At 32.0% G+C, this 22,903-nt stretch overlaps 1 protein-coding gene across 1 annotated transcript in view; it reads right to left on the bottom strand.

Annotated features, from left to right (window-relative positions):
- Positions 1–655: 655 nt before the first annotated feature.
- LOC308652066 (ankyrin repeat domain-containing protein 26-like) overlaps positions 656–22,903 on the bottom strand; it is a 43,174-nt gene continuing 20,926 nt past the window's right edge. Inside the window, exons 6-11 of the mRNA XM_081299763.1 lie at positions 19,390–19,460; positions 18,856–18,949; positions 14,656–14,867; positions 12,111–12,333; positions 8,340–8,385; positions 656–806 (exon numbers count right to left, since the gene is read on the bottom strand). Coding sequence (XP_081155889.1) covers positions 769–806; positions 8,340–8,385; positions 12,111–12,333; positions 14,656–14,867; positions 18,856–18,949; positions 19,390–19,460 — 684 coding nt within the window. The 3' untranslated portion in view covers positions 656–768. The remainder of the gene's footprint in view (positions 807–8,339; positions 8,386–12,110; positions 12,334–14,655; positions 14,868–18,855; positions 18,950–19,389; positions 19,461–22,903) is intronic.

Genomic DNA, 22,903 nt, shown 5'->3' on the forward strand with positions numbered 1-22,903 from the left:
TCAATATGGTTGAAGTTAATAAACATCTTTCTATAATAACATTGAATGTAAACGGTAAATGGTCTCAACTCTCCATTTAAAGGACACAGGCTGATAGAATATATTAACAAATAAAACCCAATTGTTGGCAAGACTCACCTTTCAGGTAGATAGCCACAGGTTAAAAATGAGAGGGCATAAACTCATATACCATGCTTATGAAACTCTCAAACAAGCAGAAGTAGCTACTCTCAAACCAACAAAGCAGAATTCAAGTCAAAATTAATCAGAACAGACAAAGATGGTCACTTTGTATTGGTAAAAGGAACAGTCCAATGAAAAGATGTAGTAGTAATAAATATTTATGTACCAAACTGTGGGAGGCTGCCTGCCTATGAGCTAAGCAATCCTCTCAGCTTTGAGTAAAGGGGGTATCCATTTGGCATCGTTCACCATGCACTGTGTGAAGCAAGTGGCTACCTTTCCTTGGCAAAGAAGTTTGCTTCAGCTCTGGACTTGAGTGTTACCCAATAGGATTGGGCAACTCCCCTTGAAACCTTATCTTTTGCCTTATTTGGTATAGAATATTGTATTGAAAATCCTTTGTTGTTTTTTCTCTATAAATAAAGGGATTCTGGGTGCACTCGCTCTCTTACCTTCCAGCATGGAAGAGGACCCTTGAGGTCACAGAGCAGTCCCGCTCTTGATATGAAAATTACTTCTGTGTCCTGTGCTTTTTTGCCATTTTCTTAGCTTAATGTTGTAGTCAGCTCTTTTGAACCCATCTCGTCAGCACAGGTCGCTGGCAAGACCAAACATTGGCACACCTAATTACATAAAAGAGACATTGCTAAAACTAAAGACTCAGAACCTGGTACAATAACAGTGGGTGATTTTGAAACGCCTCTTTCATCAATAGATAGGTCGTGCAGACATAAACTCATTAAAGACTCTTCCTGCCTAAAAATATTATAAATTTAAGAGACCTAAGAGTCATTTATGTAATATTTCATTCAACAACAGTTTAATTCACTTTCTTCTCAGCTGCTCATGGCACTTCTCCAAAATAAAATATATTTTAGAACACACAGTAACTCCTAGGAAATGCAAAATACTGATAGAATTCCTTGCATTTTATCTGATCATAAATTGAATGAAATTAGAAATCAACACCAAAACCAAAACAAAAACAAAAACCCCAAACTACAGAAAGTATATAAACTCTGGAGATTAATAAAGTTTTCAATGAATGGTGCTAGAAGAAATCAGGGAGAAATTTTAAAAGTTTTGAAACAAAAGAGAACAGTGATGCAACATACCAGAATCTCTGGGACACTATGAAGGGGGTTCGAAGAAGAAAGTTTATGAGTGCTTATATAAGAAAATAAGAAATCTCCCGAATAAACAACCCAATGATACATCTCAAGACCCTGGAAAACCAAAAAGCAAACCAATTCTAAAAGAAGTAGAAGGAAGAAAATAATTAAGATTTGAGAAGGTACAATATAAAGAATCCATGAAATGAAGAGTTGGTATTTTTATTTTGAAAAGATGTAAACAAGACTGATAAGCCATTAGCCAAACTAACTAAAAGAAAAAGTGAAAAGACCCAAATTAATAAAATTAGGGATGAAAAATAAATTACCATAGACATCACAGAAATTCAGAAGATTATTTGGAACTATTTTGAAAATTTATACTCCAGTAAATTGGAAAACCTAGGAGAAATGGATACATTTCTCGACACATATGACCTGCCAAAATTGAATCAAGGGTATTTAAAACCTAAACTAACAGACTAGTAACCAGTAATGAGATAGAAGCAGTAATAGAAAACCCTCTAAAAAAATAAAAGCCCAGGACCAGATTGATTCTCAGTTGAATTGTACAAGACCCTTAAAGAATTAATTCCAATGCTTCTCCAAATATTTTGAGATAGAAAGAAATGAGACACTTCCAAATTCATTTTATGAAACCAATATCACCCTCATATCAAAACCAGATATGAATACATCAAGGAAAGAAAAATATGGACCTATATCTCCGACAAACTTAGATGAAAAAATCCTTAGTAAAATATTAGCAAATAATATTAAATAAAATATTGAAAAGATGGTAAATTATGACAAAGTTGGTTTTATCCCAGGTTGCAAGGATTTTTTAACATATATAAGCCAATAAATGTAAATCACCACATAAATAGAATTAAGGGTGAAAATCACATAGTCATGTCAATCAATGCAGACAAAGCTTTCAACAAAATTCAGCAACCATTTATGATAAGAACATGGAAGAACCTAGAGATAGGAGGAATTTATCTCAATATCATAAAGATACATATGACAAACTCAGAGACAATATCATAATGAATAAAGAAAACTGAAATAATTTTCTTTAAAATCCAGAAAAAGACAAGAATGTCCACTCTCAAAACTCCTATTCAATATAGTACTATACATTTCACTCAGAGAAATTAGTCAAGAGAATGAAATTAAAAGAGTACAAATAGAAAAAGGAAGAAATGAGATTATCATTACTTACAGATGATATGATCATGTACTTAGAAGAACCTTAAAGATCCACCAGAAAACTCTTAGAGCTAATAAACAAATTTGGCAAACACCTTAAAAAATCAACATACAAAAGTCAATAGCTTTGCTGTACACCAATAATGAACTTCTGAGAAAGAAATCAGGAAAACAATTCCTTTTACAAAAGCCTTAAAAATACCTAGGAATAAATCTAACCAAGGAGGTAAAAGACCTTCACAATGAAAACTATGGAACATGAAAGAAAGAAATTAAAGAAGACAAAATAAGATGGAAATGCCTACCATGTTCAAGGATAGGCACAACTTAATATTGTTACAGTGGCCCTACCACCATAAGCAATCTATAGATTCAATGCAATCGTCATCAAAGTACTAATGACATTCTTCTCATAACTAGAAAAAATAGTTCTAGAATTAATTTGGAAGAATAAAAGACCCAGGATAGCCAAAGTAATTGTAAGCCCCAAAAGCAATGCTGGAGGCATTACAATACCTGATTTCAAATTATATTACAGAGTTATAGAAACAAACTTCATGGTGCTGGCATAAAAACAGACACACAGACCAATGGTTCAAAATAGAAGACACAGAAACAAGCCTACATGGATATAGTCACCTGATCCTTGACAAAGGTGTCAAAAAACATATTTTGTAGAAAAGAGCCTTTTAAACAAATGGCACTGGGAAAACTGGTTATCCATAGGGAGGCTAGATCCTTCTCTCTTTCACCATGCACAAAACTCAACTCAAAATGGATCAAAGACCTAGGAATTAGACTAGAAGCTTTGCAATTCCTAAAATAAAACTTAGGGTCAACACCCCAGTGTATAAGCACAGGCCATGACTTCCCCAGTACAACCCTAAGCTCAGAAAATAATGCCAAAAATTAATAAGGATGACATCAAATTAAACAGCTTCTGCTTGGCAAAGGAAACAATTAATAATATGAAAAGAGGACCTAAAGGATGGGAGGAAGTATTTGTTAGCCATTTTTTCTGACAGGATTAATGTCCAGAATCTATAAATCACTCAAAAAACTTAACACCAAAAAAACCTCTTTAATAAATGGGCAAATGAACTAAACAGACATTTTTCAGAAGAAGAAATACAAATGACCAAATAAATAAATATAAAAATATATGAAATATAGATACATAAGAAAGGCTCAGCATCTTTAGTAATTAGGAAAATACAAATCAAAACCACACTGAGATTTCAACTCACTCCAATTAGAATGGCAGACATCAAGAATATAATCAATAATAAACGTTGGAGAGGATGTGGATAAAAAGGAATGCTTTTACACTGTGGATTATAAATTAGTACAAGCAATATGGAAATCTATATGGAAGTTTCTCAAAAGACTAGGGACCAAATCAACATATGACCTAGCTACAGCACTCCTTGATATTTATCTTAAAGAATTAAAGTCAGTACATTATTGATTGTATTCTTGATGGCTGCCTTTCTGATAGATACATATCAATGTTTATAGCAGCACAATTCACAATAGCCAAACAACGAAACCAGCCTAGGTGTCCATAAATGAATGAATGGTTTTATCCAGATATGAAGAAGAATGAAATTATGTCACTTGCAGAAAAATGAACAGAACTTAAGAACATTATATTAAGTGAAATAAGCCAAACTCATAATGTCAAGGCTAATATGTTTTAACTCATAGGTGGAAGCTATATAGAAAAAAGGGAAAAAAAAGTGGTTTGTGTGCATGCACATGCAACATCTCAAGAAAATTAAGGCGAGATCTGTAGAGGAAAGGGACCAGGGGGAGGTAGAAGGTGAGGAAAAGGAGAAATAACACAGAATAATATCGGCCAAATTATAGTTATACTGTGTGCATGTAATGAATCCCACTATTATACATAATTATAGTGCACCAATAAAATATAGAAAAAATAAACACTATTCACACTAAAAAATTTAGGAGATAAAAAGTTTGAGGAGATGAATGTTACACACTGTATGTTACACACTGAATGTTACACACTGAATGTTACACACTGTATGCATGTTTTGAATTATCACAGTGTAGCTCCTATGTTTGTACAGCTACATAAAATCAAAACAAGCATAAATGAACATGGAATGGGAAAAACCAGATATGGGATTGGATTGGGATTATCAGTAAGAACACAGTTTTCAATATATTATATATATATATATATATATATATATATATATATATATATATATATATATATATATATATAAAGTCACATACTTTCCCTGCTGTGTTCCCTAAGGAAGCTGATGAGCATTGACAACCCCAGGAGCAATATGCACACCTACTACAACTAGTACCCACATGTGGGTAAAAGGAATCAGGGTTTCTAAGTCAAATGGCTGATTCCAGGGCTGAGAAAGAGAAAATCTAAGATAAGTTCGGAATACCTTGTCATCCCAGAAGGTAAGAAAGTACTCAAAGAAAAATGCAGACAGAGCAAAAAGATGTGGAATCAGCTTGAAATTGCTACTAATGGTCAAATCTGGGACATGTGAATAACAAAATAATCCATGTCTTCCCCACTTGTTTGTTGTTTTTATTTTTGGTGTAGAAGAAATGAAAGAAAAACATCATTTGGCAACCATAATAGTAATAATTTGACTCAAGCAAGAATTGTTAATGAGATGCTAATTCTAGTGGGTAAAAATTTCTGAAGTAATTAGACATTTACAGAATCCCAAAGTGTTTCCACATGAGATGTTTATGAAATAGAAAAGATAAATGGCAGTTTTAGCAGGAACAAACCTGGAAGACCTCTTAAATAATCAAAGTCATCATTGGCCAATAATGGAATCAATTGACAGTATATCCCTCCATGCATCCCTGTGATTGTATGAATGAGGTCCTCAGATATTTTCTGACACCTGGATGGAGGCTATCTTCAGGTATTACACATTGCCTGTACTTTATTAGAGGCTGTTCCAGTTCTTGGCCATGTGGGCTTTCCCAACATGGCTCTTACTTTATTAAACCAGGAGACTGTTACTGCAACAGAAATATTATATATATTAAAAATATTGAATGAAGCCAGGCATGGAGGTGCATACTTGTAATTCCACCGAGTGGGAGGCTGAGGCAGGAGGATCTCAAGTTCAAAACTAGCCTCAGCAAAACCAAGGAACTCAGCAATTCAGTGAGACCCTATCTCTAAATAAAATACAAAATAGAGCTGGGGATGTGGCTCAGTGGTCAAGTGCCCTAAGTTCAATCCCAGGTAAAAAAAAAAAAACAACATTTTTTTGGGAATGAATTTCAGAAAATTTCCTGATTGTATTATTATGATAGCCATGAAAATAATTCCTTGATTTCAGGAAATACAAGTACTCAGGAATGGAGAGGCATCACTAATAATTCATAGATAATAAAAACTTTTTTAGTTATCTATATTTATATTTTCTAGAAAGACAAGAGGAGAAGGAAGAAGGGATTAAACAAATATAGTAAAATGTTCACATTTAGCAAATGATATTCTAGAATTCTTTGTACTATTTTTACAAATTTTCCAAAAGTCCAAAATTGTCAAAATAGAACATTTCAAAAGAAACAAATAAGTTTAAAAAATATTATCAAATTATAGCCCACTGATTAAAATAAACCATGAATCCATATTGATAACAGTAAATAAAAAAATTGAAAGTTTGATGAGGAACAGTTTAAAATCATGTCCCACAAAACACTAAATATTACAAAGTGAAAAAAAATTACAGAGGAAAACCCCAGTAGATATGACCTTTAGCAATCAATGTTAACATCACTGATAATGGGAAAATCAAAATTATAGGTTAAATGGTAAGATGCACTGCAAAAATCACAGAATCACTTATTTTTCTCTTGCCAAAAAACATAATGATCTGAGTTTAATCATCATGGAAAAAATCCAACAGAGGGACATTCTACCTTAAAAGATTCAAGGTTATGAATGTGAAGGAAAGACTGAGGAAGTTCCAAACTGAAATTGTCTAAGAAATACTATAACTAAATGTGATTAATCCATGGATCTGAATGGAATCATTTTGCTATAAAGGACACTATGGACAAATAGCAAAAGTTGAAAAGAATCTGATAATTAAATTGTGGAATGGATTAATGTTGTATTGTAGTTATGCAGAATGCTCTGACTTATATGAAACATATACTAAGGTAAAAGGGATGATGGTAATATATCAGCAATTTACTCTTGACTGATTCAGGGGAAAAGTTCTTTGCACTAGAGCTTGGAACATTTTTCCTAATTTTAAGATCATTTCAAAATGTAAATCAAAGATGATTAAACAAACAAATGAAAAAACACAAAGGTCAAAAGTTTTAGGTATATGTGTTTCCATGAGGGAAGAACTATAAGTCAGTGCTTTAAATTATGAAAAAAGTTAAAATCATGTTAGATAGCACTACCATGATTATATTAAAACATTGGCATTGGCTATGGTGCCATTATGTCAACATGATCTGTCTAAATTTTTAGGTTTCTATATAATGATAAAAACTGGGAGATACAAAAAAAACCCCCAACATTAAGGTGAGATTTAAGTCCACCAAATTATTAACAACAACCTGGTTGGGTACTATTTAAGCTGCTGGTATTTGAGAAATTTAAGTGTGCAAAACCCAAGAAAGAGTTAAAAATATTATATGAATTTTTATCACATATATGATATAAAAACATTTTCTCCTTCAATAAAGTTTTCATACTTCATATTTATTGGGAAGCAATTAAGATGTTATATAAACAATGTAACAAAGAACAATTTGTCTTTCAGATCATATATTTTTTATTTAAAAATCTCTGCATGTTCTTATGCTTCTGAAAGTAGATCTTGACTTTATTTATTAGTACATCCTAGTGGAGAAACTCTAAAGGATCTAGATTCAAGTTCAGCAGCAGCTGGAGAGAAAAGAAAAGAATTATATTCTCTATGTCAGACTTCCTAGAAGATTAAGCACAAGTCAGTAAAACAAAGTTGACAACTTTGATCAATTTTTGTATGAATGAAAAATAAATATGCATGGTGATAGTACAAAATTACTACTAAATATAATTTGCCCATAGTTGTACACTGAATTAATTAATTATCATTATGGGTAAGTATCAGAGCTTCTGGTTTTTCCATTTTTCATTCACTTATTTAACAACTGGATGCTAAGGTACTTTAACAAGCACTGGAATGACAAGATGAAGATGATACAAGTCACTCCTCAACAATTGTGTAGTATTAACGTGAAAAACATGAACAGGCAAGTTCCATACAAAGTCATAGATACTGTTACAGGTACAAAAGAGCACTATTGGAACACAGAAAAAGCACTTAGCTACCAGTTTTGTGCCAATATTATAGGCTTTTTGTTAGAGATGGTATGTAAATTGGTATTGAAGGATAAGGAGAAAGTATATCAAAAAGAAGAAAGAAGTACATGCAAACAGCTAAAGTTGAGAAAGAACATTTATAGAATTATAGTGGTTCAGTTTGGCTAAAAGCTAGAGCTGAGTAGGAAAAAATGGGAAGAGATAAGGCAGCATAATTTGAAAAGAATCAAATTGATTTATGTATTTTTTAATTCTATGCCAAGAAATTTGGAACTTTTTCTGAGGGCTCAAGCAAACTAATGACCTAAGTTCTTCTTGTCAGGTATCTTGGTCACAGTGACAGAAAGGTGACTAACAGAATAAAGTTCATTGGATATGTGTAAGAAAAAGTACATAATGTAGAATCTATTAATCAAAGGGATGACACTTGTTATCTATAGTTTACTTCAGAAATGAATTATTCATAAATTTTGGCAACATACCTTCTGTTACTTCTCTAGTTATATTTTCTTGCAACTCCTGCCAGACCTGAAATAAGCCAACCATTATGTTTAAGTTAAATTTGAGACACTATTATGAGGATGATATATCACTTAGAAAATGTGGCCTTTGAGACTTTTAGAAATTAGAACCTGAGAATTGCTTTAAAAAAATCACATGAACACACACACACACACACACACACACACACACACACACACGGGGGTATTATTCAGACATAAAGAAAAATAAAATCATGCCATTTTCAGGAAAATGGATGAGACATACCGTTATGTGTTAAGTAAAATAAGCCAGATTTAGAAAGAACTGCATTTCATATGTGAGAAAAAAAGATGACAAAAAGCATATGAGGGACTATTAGGAAAGGGGAAAGGGATCAGGAAAGGAAAGGCAGTTAAGATCAAAGCATGATATACGCATGTATGAAAATGTTGCAATGAAATCCATTGTTTTGTACAATTAATATGTGCTAATAATTATAATAAAAGTAATATGAATAAAATTCCTACTTATTTCAAGTTCAGATAATGGAGAATATGTGTGCAATGCTGTTTAGATTACTCTGATAAAATATAATTTATGTTTCAGAAGGGTGATGTTTTATGTTATTAATGTAAGTTAAAATATTCAACTTGTATTTTATAATGAATGTGTTACTTTGTGATTCTTAGAAAAACTGCCTTTTATAAAAGTTTAGTCAGTTTTTAAAACTTAATATATTCTTCCTTAAAATGAACTCTGAATTTGCTACTTTTAGAAAATTAAAAAATCAATATATGTCCTATGCTATTAATTTTTCAGCACAGAACCTTAAATACAAAAATTAAAAAAGTAAAAATATCATAATGTCATGTGAAAACTTTCCTGGCAAAAAATTTAAAATATGCATCTGGATTATGACCCAACATTTCTTTTATTAATATGGACACAAAAATTTAAGAAAGTTTGCTTGAAAAAAAGTAAAAATACAGGTTAAATCCAGTTTGTTAGGTGGAGGCTAAATTTCACGGAAGGGTAGGAGATATACTAATGTTTAATGTTATGAACATGGAGAAAACTGCTTCAACAACCAGTCCAATTGAGATCTCAGACTAAAGCAATCATTTATTATAATAATCTTCCTTAAAGTTTGGAAAAAATGCTAGTAAGATAGAACTTCATGAAATGTTAAAACCTTGCAAATAAAGAGATGGATAAACAAATTTGGTATTAATGCTAGTTATCACTGTACTTTCTTAAATCATAGTTAAAAAATCATTAAAAGCCTACTGCTTTCTAAAGCATCTTCCAAAACTCACCTCTTTTCTACTATCATTTTAGAGCACAGCAGAAATAATCAAATTCCTAGAAACTCTATACAACACTAAGCATTTTGTAAATTACAACTGCAAAAGTACTCTTTCAAGACATTGTGAAGTGATTATAAAAGACATGTCTTAGGATCTTGAGAGAAGATTGTTTTTATTTCTTTTATAAAGTATAGTATGATGTGGCAAACTAATGCCCCACAAGGAAACCAGGTATAGCATAAAACTACCAGATTAAATTTAAAAGAAGCTATTCTGAAAATTACCTAGAAATACTGAAAAATAAATATTCCTCCTCCCTTCCTCAATTAAGAGGGGAAAAATAGTTTCACAAAAATCTTCCTTTGTGTGATGTCTACATTTACACACTAATTTATCATTCTTTTATAAAGTAATACATTACCTGAGTTTTCTGGTAAGAACTAATGAGAATATTTTATATTTGGATCAGGTTTAACTATTTACATATGCATTTAGCATTCATTATCTTCTTGTATAAGTAATCTAATTTCATGACTCTGAGTCATTTAAGACACTGATTCACTCATTTTCCCAGAAAAACACAAGTTAAGGCAGTAAAATGATGAAAATATATCTGCTAGCTAGAATATTATAATTTATATATTAGAAGTCATTTAATTTATTCCATTTTAAGCTATTTGACTACAATCTGCAATGCTGCTTAAGAAACCATAGATTTACTCTTCTGTGATTTTGTTAGGAAATGAAGCCAAATAAAAAAATAAGTTTGAAGTCTCAGGTAACACAGAGCTGTTACCCTCTGTGCACTGGCAAACTACTGATCACGATCATAAAAGCAAAATCAAAGCTTTAAGCCAATGAGCAGTGACTGAAATGGATATTTTAGTAGTAAAGATAAACAATGAAAACTACTATTTATTTTTATTTTGTTCCAACAAATATTTTGGTCAAAAAATGGTCAAACATTAGACAAATATCTCAAACTGGGTCAAGCATAGTTACATTTTCATTTTTTTAAACCAATGCTACAATTGATACAGTTTATCATTCTTGGGACCATTTTTTGATCTTCAGAAATGGATTCTTTCTTTTCCTATGAATGAAATCTCATGGTTGGATTAGAAGGTTCCAGTTACATCTCCAGAGGAGATGGGGAATGTGCAGCTTTACATGAGATTCTGGATAGGAAAAACATAATTGATTTTGTGTGATGGTAGTTGCTAAAGGTTGTTGATATTACTGCCATCAATTATTCAAGTGAAGCAAAATAGACATAAGAGAATTTAATTTTAAAAACTCAAGTATTTGCTTAATGCAGCAATGAACATTTTCTAAGGTTATATAAATAAAATAGCAATTAAGGAATATTCTTGTTTAAGAAAATGAAAAAACCTTCAACTTAGAAACAGAAAATAATCTTTTTAGTGTAACAGGTTTATTTGATTCATAAAAAGTATATTACTCAGCCCTAGAAAAGAACAAAATCATGGCATTTATAGGTAAATGGATGGCGTTGGAGAAGATAATGCTAAGTGAAGTTGGCCAATACCCCCCAAAATGCCCAATGTTTTCTTTGATATAAAGGGGGTGACTCAAAGTGGGGTAGGGAGGGAGAGCATGGGAGGATTAGATTAATTCTAGATAGGGAAGAGGGATGGGAGGGAAAGGTAGGGGGAAGGGGATTAGCAAGGATGGTGGAATGTGATAGGCATCATTATACAAAATACATGTATGAAGATTTGAATTTGGTGCCAACATACCTTTTATACAATCATAGATATGAAAAACTGTGGTATATATGTGTATTAAGAATTTAATGCAAAAAAGAGTACATGTATAATGGCATAAGTTGGCATGAGCATACTTTATATACAGATATACGAAAAATTATACTCTATATGTGTAAGAAGGATTGTAATGCATTCCACTGTTGTCGTTTATTTAAAAAAATAAATTTAAAAAAGTAAACACCTCAGGTCTGTTTAAATTATAAACATCCATATGTGGTTAAATGTTTGGATATTTTTCACTTATAATTTGGGGTGGTAAACTTGATACAGGAAAACTTTGTGTTATAAAGCACAGCCAAACAAACATCACTTAGAAAAAAAGCATCTCAAAGTATACCTTTAGTTGTAAGTGATAATATTCATAAATTTCATAGATTTTATAGATTCACAGATTTCTAAAAATATAATTTACACACAGCTTTTCAAGAGCATTAAAATGTATCAGTTTAGTCCCATTTAATAAATGAAGTTAACACATGAGTATTCTTTAAAAATAAAAGCTCTAGGGACTTTAGAAAAAATTTTGAATTTTTTTTCTTTCTTCATTAACACAGATTATTGTGACCTTTACTTAACATGCATAAGTCAACTAAATGACTTAGCATTTCACCAAATTAAAAACAAGAATTATATCAGAAATCTGAAAAGAATGGAAAAAAATAAAATAACTAACCCTAGGATTCTGCATGCTTTCATTTGAAGGCCATGGGTTTGAGGTAGGAGCCACTAAATATCTTCTTGGAGTAAAACTTCTGTTGAATACAAAGCAATCATGATTTCCAGTACAATGACACTCAGAGACAGGCCTTGTGCTAAGAGTGCTATGTTGTAAAGATCTGTTGTAGTGTTTCTCTACGAGAAGTTTGGTATTGACCTCCTTTAGCTTCTCATTAGTCCTGAAAAAGACAAATATTTAATATTTCACTTTTCTCTAAATGATTCCAAAATGACTTGCATTTAAAAAATATTGCCATAAGAATGAATAGCATTTCCCATTAAACAGTGTTTTTTAAATTTCTTTTAAATTGTAGATGGACACAATACCTTCATTTTATTTATTTATTTTCATGTGGTGCTGAGGATGGAACCCAGTGCCTAATATGTATGAGGCAAGCGCTCTGCCACTGAGCCACAATCCTAGCCCCTTAAACAGTGTTTTAACACTGAAAATGTGTCACAACATACCTACTGTATACAATTATAGGTTTCTAAAGAAGTACATATACTTCTAGGGAGATTTCTAAAGCAAACAAATGAAGAGAAATGGTGCATTGATGTGTGGCTCAATAGGTAATGCTGCTGCCTTCTGGAAGGATTCTGGCTCTACCTATGACATTCTGGAGCATGCCATTAGAAAAAAAAAGGTAACCATGTGAGGTGTAACTATTTGATTGAATGTGTTAATGTGCTTGAGAATAACAGTCATGTCAGTATACATAAACATATTAAAACATGTACTCAAATGTACACAATTAAAAAGTAAAACTGAAAAAAAAGCTAGAAATACTTGTACTTAGTAAACCAGTTTAGGGATTTACTAAAACATCCCTTAAAGGCATTTTTCATGTCTTTCCTTTTACCATTGGTACATTTCATCCATTATCTGGGAGAAACTAAGCATCTGGCCCTGAGGTATGATTCAGAGCATCAAAAGCTAGAGGAGATAGGTGAGTTGGTGATCAGAAAGAACTAAGGTAGCTCCTAAAGAAATTAACTGATTGCTATCAAGGCATCAGAGGGGGGACTAGCCATTTCTGTTTTTGATATAGTCTTTCATACTGACAAAGAAACTATTTTCATCACTTTGCCAATTAAATACCCCCTAATCCCTGTTGTAATATTTTTCTATATCACAAATATGTCTTTATGTAGAATAGAATAACTAAAAAGAACAGTTTGTCTGCAGGCATCTAGTGATAACACCAAATATCCCAATCAAATTAATTTACCAAGTGTCAGAATGCATTCAGAGTACCAGTATTATAGTAGTACTTGACCTTTTGGGTTTAAGTAGTAATCTTCAAGAACACAGTTAAATTTGTTAATATTTCTATTTAAGGGAGTACTGACAAGAAAATTTGTGATAATATAACTGTCTTAATTACAAAAACTTCAAAAATGTTTAGCTGAAAGATCAGGTTAACTCTATAAGACTATTAAGGCTGGTGGTGGGGAGACAGTAATTAGAGAAATGCAAATTAAAACTACTCTAAGATTTCATCTCATGCCAGTCAGAATGGCAGCTATTAAGAATACAAATAACCATAAGTGTTGGTGATATGGGGGAAAAGGCACACTCACACATTGATGGTGGGACTGAAAATTGGTGCAGCCAATCTGGAAAGCAGTATGGAGAAAACTTGGAATGGAACCACAATTTGACCCAGTTATCCCACTCCCTGGTCTATACCCAAAGGACTTAAAAACAGCATACTATAATAATGTAGCCATATCAGTGTTCATAGCAGCTCAATTCACAATAGCTAAACTGTGGAAGGAATCTAGATGCCCTTTGATAGATGAATGGATGAAGAAACTGTGGTATATATGCATAATGGAATATTACTCAGCAATAAAAGAGAATAAAATTATGGCATTTGCAGGTACATGGATGGAGTTAGAGAAGATAATGTTAAGCAAAGTGAGCCAATCCTAAAAAACTAAAGGCCAAATGTTCTCTCTGATAAGTGGACGCTGATCCATAATGGGGGTTGGGGAGCACATGGGAAAAATGGAGGAACTTTGATTACACAACGGGGAGGGGGTATGAGGGCAGGAAAAATGGTGGAATGAGATGAGATCATTACCCTAGGTACATGTAAGAATGCACATATAGTGCAATGCTACATTGTGTGCAAACAGAGAAATGAAAAGTTGTACATAATGAATCAAAATGCATTCTGTTGCATTATAGACCTAATTTAAATAAATAAATAAATAAATAAATAAATAAATAAATAGAAAAACAAACAAAACAAAGTATGAGTTGGGGTGGGAAACTACCCAATATAGCATTTTATTTTATTTTATTTTATTTTATTATATATACACACATATCCAATCTAGCATTTTAAAGGCAAGTTGATTTACTACTATTATTTCCCCAAATTATATTATATAGTTTAGTTTCACATCCTACTAATCTCATGAATTTGTCTCACTAAAATTATACTCAAATGAACTTAATTTATTTTCTATGATTCTGTGTTTTGACTTACTTGTTTAGTTCATCTGACAATGATTTTGTAATTTGGAATCCTTCTAGACAGATTTCCTGATATATTCCCAGTTGTTTTCTATTAGAATCTTCTTGAGTTTTCATTTTAAACAGTTCAGATTCCAGATGTTTAATTCGGAGTTCCATCTGGCCTTTTATTGAAGCACTATTATTTTCTCTTATCTGCTGTAAGTGTTGAGATTCTGCCTGTGTCTAAAGCAAATTTAAAGGATATAGTTTTACAAATAATTATAAACCAAATAACTGTTATTTGTATCCCTTCGGGTTTTTTTTTCCCTTTCAGTGTTGGAACCCAGAACCTTGCTTATGCTGAGCTGGTGCTTTAACACTGAGCTACAGTCTCAGTCCACTGTTTCCATTAGTAATTTAAAATATGTGAAAAAAGATGCCAAATTTAAAATATCTATCATAAATAAATAAGTATGTTAAATCTGAATTATTAAAAAAACAAGCCATTTCTTTTTTTTTCTTTTTGCAGTTCTGGAAATTAAATCCAGGGTCTCCTACATGCTAGGCAAGTGTTCTACTACTGAGCAACATCCGTAGCTCATAATATGTTAGCATTCATGTAATATGATATTTCAAAGAATAGACAACTCAAAAATTTAAAAAATTGGACAATGAAATTTAAGATTCATTTAAGAATAGGATATGATTTGTACATCACATTTTTTCTTTTCCCCCTAATGATCTTGTTTTATGCCAATTATTCTTAAAAATCAAATGATTCTCTAGTGAGAATCATTATTCTGAAAGCTCCAGTTATAATAGGATTGAAACAAACATATTTAGAGGGAGAACAAAATGTCATCTTCCTTCTACAAATTTGGAAGACAAACTGTTATAAGGGAGGTAGAGGAAACACATCCGATGCGTATATCCAAAAGAAAATTGTAGTGAAATAAACTTAAAGCACATTAAAGATAAATTAACCTGTAAAAATAGATTGACTTGTTCTAATTTTTCTTCTAAATCTTTTCTTGCTCTTTTTTGAACTTCTTTTTCATACTGTTTTACTTGATCATGTTTTATCATGTTCTTTTCAATATGGCTTTTGAGTTTGTCTACTTTTTGTTCCAACTTTTTTTTATTCTTCTCTAGTTTTTCATATTCTTTTTGTATAGATTTCATAGATAATAACTCCTGCAAAAAATATATTTTTAAAAAAATCTAGAAGTAGATATTTTAAAGATGCAATTTCCAATTTTCTGTAATATCATTAATCTGATTGAATAAAATAATATAGTTTGATAATGAAGGAAGCAGACTGAGCATGGTCAAACACAAAATTAACAACAAATTTTGACATAAATTCAGTTGCAATAAAACATAATCTTTATTAGACTCTTAGAATGTGGTCCCTTAAGTTACTCAGAAAATTAAGAAAGTTAAAATCACTAGGAATCACAAAAATGTATTCTTTATACTCACCATTTTGTCAACAAAACATCTATACTTGATTTTAAACTTTTATTTTTCTATGACTGTTTTATGTCTCTACTTCTTAAAATGACTAAGTTAGTTCTTAGTAGAGAGTCTTTTACCCTTGCCCCAACTTCACTCCTCATAATTTCTAGAGACCTTTTAGGGACATCATATTAAGTTATCTAGGCCTGTATCAAAAGTGACTCCCAGAATAAGACTTTGAGAATAAGTCTCTAATTAATAAATCTTGTAAATATGGATTCTAAGGTCAACAGCTTTTTTGAAGTGCAAGTGTTTTAAATTAATTTTAATTGCATTTCAAGAAGTAATTGTCCTCAGTAAAGAGTAATGCTATTTCCCAGTTTAAAAGTTTAGTTAGTTACATGAACTGTGCATTTTTTGGAACAAAAATGACAGAATTAAAGAACATTATCCTGTAATCTTCTGATTCTTTCCACAAATTAGGAAGCATGTTAAACAGTAATTAAAATTTGGTGGTAGCATTTAGCCAAAAATTGGAAGCACTCTAAGGTCTTTCTACTTCTCAATAATAGAAATGAAACACTGATATTTGCTATAACACATACTGAGTTGAGAAGAACTACTTTTCTTTGGACACAATGATTATTTAAAGTAGCAGTTTTATAACATGTATATACTTTCTTTAAAATTTATCCTGTGAAATCTACTCTCTTGAGAATGAGGCCCTAGGAACTGCTTTCTAGTGAACAGAATTTGATGGAACTACTCTATGTCTTCTTAGGTAAGAAAACGGAATATAGCTTTCTCCTGACTCTCTCTAAGGAAACTTGTCCTTATGATCAAGCTCTCACATTATGAGGAAACCGAACTACATGAGGAGTCTTTATGTAGGTAGTCTAGATGATGGCCCTGCTACAGGCCAGCTTCAATGGCTAACTTCTGATTGGGCCTCACTGAGTCTGAATTAAACTGCATATTATGAACAAAATAGATGTTGTTTTGAAATATTAAATTTTGAAGTGGTTTATTATACATCAATAACTGGCAGAGATACTGAAACTATATGAGTTGCTGCCATTAAAAAAAAATGGAACACGTAAGATGCCTTTGGACCAGGAGGTACGTGGAAGCAGAAATAACCTAGAAAAGAAAAAAAGCCAAAAGGGCTTCAAAGAAGCTGTTAGTGGAAGCCCTAGTGTATTGTCATCATACTTTGAGAAAAATTTTAAAAGAAAATTATCTTTAAAAATCTAGAGACTCATTCCTTTTTTTGTAAAAATATTATTTCTCCTATGTTCATGAGTAATATGTGATCATTTTATAAACCTGATGCCAATAAAGACACACTTAAAAAATAGTGGCTTTTATTCAAGTAGTTTAAATTGGTATACACTTTCTTCATTATTTTTTCTGGAATTTAAATTGCCAAAGTTTATTTAAAATAGAAGTTTTTACACATTGGTGTTAATGAAAACATTTTAGCGAGTGGTTATATTTATATTTTAGTTCAAGATGAACCAGAAACATTCTATTAAGAATGATATCCAAGTTTATTAAAATCATATTTTACTAAGAATTTTTTTTTGTAAATTCTCATTTGATTTCCATTTTCATTTTTGATTTTCACTTGACTTTGGAATTAAAAAAGTACTCTCATTCTTTGCAAGCATTCTCCCAGAAGTTTCAATTTTTTCTTTGCTCTTATCCTTTTCTTTGTAAAGTTTAAGTCTTCTCCATGATATACAAAAACACAACTTTTCCCTGGTTCTTGTGGCTTTCCTATCATTCTGTATTTCCCCTTCCATTAGACTCTAATATTCTTTAATACATGGTCTCAGCTACAGATCTATTTTTTATTACTTAGTATCTTCTTTTACACAAACTCTGTTTTCAATTCTATAATTCCTATAAAAATTATCTGAGGTTCATCCAGGATCTTTTTAAAGTCTACTTTGCTTTATTACCCAGGAGCAACTGCTAATGATGACCATACCCTCCCTGCTTTGTTCCTCTAGCTCCACTGCATTGCTAAAAGTAGCAGCCCCTGATGTTTATTCCTGTCCCTTTCTATTTCTCTTTGGAAATGCTCTTGGAGTTCCTTAACATTCAAGGTTTCAACCCAGATTACCTAATCCACATTTACAGCCTTCACCTCTTTTTTTCTCCCTTTTGTTGTACTGAGAATAGAACTCAGAATCTTTGTGTGAGGCAAGTGCTCCACAATTGAGTTATATCCATAGCCCTTTTTAGCTTAAGCTGGCCTCAAATTTGTGATCCTCCTGCTTTCGTCTCTGGTGTAGCTGGGATTAAATGTGTGTGCTATCATGCTTGGCTCCTCACCTCTTTACCAAGGTCATATATACTTTTATTTCTTCCTTCTAGTTCACTTCTCATAGACCTCATAATGGCCTCATAAACCATTACTTGGTATGGATTATTCCTGTAGCTAATCTCACACATATTATGTTGATTCTTAGTGGCATTACTTTCATTGTATCTAATCTTGGGATTGGGAATGACTCATCTATAGGATGCTGACCAGCATACTTTGTCTTGTTTTTATTTTATAATGTTTCAGTGAAATTTTTCATATTGCCTAAAATATTACTATATACTAGTACTTAATAAAAATTCTTTTTCAGTGCCAGGTGTGGTGGTGCATGCCTGTAATTCCAGCAGCTCATTAAGTGCCCCTGAGTTCAACGCCTGGTACCAAAAAAAAAAAAAAAAAAATCCTTTTCATTATGACAAAAATTGATGGAGACTAACTTACCAAATTTGCACTAAACAGGTTTTTCTGAAGCTGTTCATTTTTCTCTGCTTGCTTTTTTATTATAACTTTTAACTTGGAATTTTTAAGTTCAAGCCTAAAATGTATATTTACAATAATTATTATCATAGACCAATCTTGAAAATATCATATAATTTCTAAACAACATCTGAAAGAGTAATTACATAAATTCTTTAAAATTTACAAAGTAGTTGATTTGGTAATTGTCTCATCTATATAATTTTTCTGGATGTGTTTTATATAATGTGCAAAATTTATGGAAAATGTGCAAAAATTATGCACTTCTTTTCTTTATTTTTGTGGTGCTGAGGATCAAACTCAGGATTTGAATATATGAAAATCACATGCTCTACCACTGAGCTATATCACCAATCCTAAGTTATGTATTTAAAGATAAAAATTTTCCCTCAATTCACACAGATTTATTCATTATCATAACTGATACAATTCTCATAATATACTGCTTATTTGTCCTATAAATACTCAAGTTTTTTTGAATTCTGCTTTAAATTGCACTTTTGTAGGCGATCTTTCATCTTTTCAGCACATCGTACAGCCTCTGTGTGTTGATTCTGTGCTTCTTGCAACTAAAATGTGGAATGAAAAAAATCATCTTTACTGATAATCTAGTACAAATCTGCCCATTCTGTTTTTGTGCTAAGATTTTACTGGAACTTAGGTATATCCCTTCATACACACTATTTATGGCTACTTTTGTGCTGGAACTGCAGAGTTAACAGAGTTGCTGCAACAGGGACGTTATGTGTCACAAAGCCTAAAATAATATCACCTGGCTCTTTACAGAAAATGCGTATCAATCCATGCTGTAGGAAACATATTATTTTTGTTTTAAATTATGTTTTATCAGATACTCAAAAATTCAGTAAAATGGGGAAAAGCAGTAAATTTCCTAAGGAATAGCATTTAAATTTTTGTATTCTAAGCACCACTTCATCAACTATAATTTGAAAAAAATCATATAGATAAATGATGACAAATACTATAGCATTAATATTATTATTGTATTTCATGTTATAATAAAATTTGATATTTTAGGTATGCCAATGGAAGAGGTCTTCTATACAAGTTGTACCGAATCATTCATCACACCATTGAAAGTGACAGCAAACGAGGAGAATGAAGCCTGAATACATCCGCAGTACTTCTTAAATCTTTCATTAATACCATCTGCCAATAGTATTTTGTCCACTTATAATAGTTTATAGCTTACTTTCTCTCAGTGGACACTGATGTACATATAACTTTCTGAATTAAGCAGTGTATAACTGACATGACAATCAGATGCAGTCTAAAATCACTGGCTTGAAAATACTGGCCTCTATTTCTAAATTAAAGTTTTGAATTAATTCATTCCTAGCATCTATTTATATTGGGCTGCTAGAGCAAGCACTCTGATGAGCAAATTAAGGTTGTGTGGTATGGTATATCAGAAAATCTGTAGCCAGATATTTTCAGCTGGTCAAATGCTATAAATCTAAAATTTCCAGTTCTGGTTACATGATGAGCAAAGGTAAATCTAGATTTTTTTCCATAGCTATGAAAAATGTGAGCATTTGATAGAACAATTCTCCTCTATTAGATTAAGTGCTTTTAGTTTTATATTTAATTGCTTAATATGTAGTTGTAATAAAAATATAATAAGGTTTTATTTATTATGGCAATGTCTCAAAAATTATTAAGTACTTAATTTTATCTTAAGTAAAAATATTTTCAATGTATTCAAGGATAGATAACATGCATATTATATACTCAGACAAGATTATCTGTCCTGCAAAAAAATAATAATGTAAAATTAAGGACTAAATTGTTCTGTAGATTATTGCTGAAAATGATAACATCAATGAGTTAGAACAAAGAAAGCACTGAGTAAAACAGCAAATTGTCAACCAGTTCTGAATAAATGAGGTCAGTTAAATAAAAACTTAAGAGACAGAAAGGACAGCCTGAGTTAGGCAGAGAGACAATGCAATCAGCACAATTAACTTGGAGGATAAAATCCAATGGCAGAGGAATAAAAACACGTTCATGCAAAAACTTGTAAATCACTGTTCATGGTAGCATTTAGCCAAAAATTGGAAGCAATCTAAGATCTTTCTACTTCTCAATAATAGAAATGAAGCACTGATATTTGCTATAACACATACAAATCCTGAAAACATGTGAAGTTAAAGTATCAGGTCAAAAAGGACTAAATACTTTTGATTGACTCTGTTTATGTGGAGAACAGGAAAATTATATGGACAAAAAGACAGACTGGTAGTTTCCTATAACTGGGGAAGAAAAAGGGACTAAGTGGTGACATTTAAGGGATTTGGGATTTTTATTCAAGGTGATGAAATGTTCTAAAATTGACTGTGGTGATGGTTACACAATTATATGAATAAATAGCAAACACTGAATATACTGTATGGTATGTTCATTATATTTCAACAAAATTTCTTTTAAAATGCAATGGCAATATCTAGATAATTTTCTTAATTCTCTCTTTTGGATATAATAAATACATTTCTGTGCTTTCCTAATATGTCTAAAAGGACATAAAGAAATGCCTGACTTTTCAAGTAGTTTTAAAATTAACTCAAACATCCAAATTTGAGAAAAGTATAATGGTTTTTCTGTACAAGTTATCTTGCAATCTATGAAATAAATATATACAGATCTGGGGCCAGGGATATGGATCAGTGGTAGAGTGCTCGCCTAGCATGTGCATGGACTTGGGTTTCATCCCCTATAGTAGATACACCACAACAAAAACTTTGGGCTGGGAATGTAGTGTAGTGGAAGAACAATTGCTGAAGCATATACTATGGCATATCACTGCTTTCAAAAGCTCTCCATGCTGAAATAGGAGATTACTTGAAATAAACTTACTTTTCTCAAAAGTGACAAAGTAACATCCAAAATATGGTCTCTGCTGGGTATACTTTTTCTCCTTACTTTATAGTAGTATACTTCCTCCTTACTTAGGAGTAGCAAATCTCCCCATTAACATATCAGGGGAGTGAAATCACTGCCAACAACTACAACACCTACTGTTAGTAGCAAGGGTTTTGCAATTATAGAAAAATCATTAATTCCTATGAACAATATTAAAAGCCTTTTCCTTAGATCAGGACATTGTTCAAATAATTAGTTGACTGTTATAGACTAATAGAAATGAATTAAGAACATTACTTTATTCAATGGGCTAAAAATGCCACTACCCTACCCCCAAATATATGTATTTTTTTTTGTAAGTTCTTTTTTTTTTTTTTTTATTGGTTGTTCACAACATTACAAAGCTCTTGACATAACCCACTTCATACATTGGACTGAAGTGGGTTATGAACCCCCAATTTTACCCCAAATGCAGCTTGCAGAGTCACATCGGTTACACCTCCACATTTTTACATAATGTCCTATTGGTAATTGTTGTATTCTGCTACCTTTCCTATCCCCTACTATCCCCCCTCCCCTCCCCTCCCAGCTTCTCTCTCTGCCCCATCTACTGTAATTCATTTCTCTCCTTGTTTATTTTCCCATTCCCTCACAACCTCTTGTATGTAATTTTGTATAGCAATGAGGGTCTCCCTTCATTTCCATGCAATTTCCCTTTTCTCACCCTTTCCCTCCCATCTCATGTCTCTGTTTAATGTTAATCTTTTCTTCCTACTCTTCCTCCCTGCTCTGTTCATAGTTGCTCTCATTATATCAAAGATGACATTTGGTATTTGTTTTTTAGGGATTGGCTAGCTTCACTAAGCATAATCTGCTCTAGTGCCATCCATTTCCCTGCAAATTCTATGATTTTGTCATTTTGTATTGCTGCATAGTACTCCATTGTGTATAGATGCCACATTTTTTTTATCCATTCATCTACTGAGGGGCATCTGGGTTGGTTCCACAGTCTAGCAATTGTGAATTGTGCTGCTATGAACATCGATGTGGCAGTATCCCTGTAGCATGCTCTTTTAAGGTCTTCAGGGAATAGTCCAAGAAGGGCAATAGCAGGGTCAAATGGTGGTTCCAT

Source organism: Spermophilus citellus (genome assembly GCF_964194105.1).
Source record: "Spermophilus citellus genome assembly, chromosome: 6".
Classification (NCBI taxonomy): domain Eukaryota; kingdom Metazoa; phylum Chordata; class Mammalia; order Rodentia; family Sciuridae; genus Spermophilus; species Spermophilus citellus.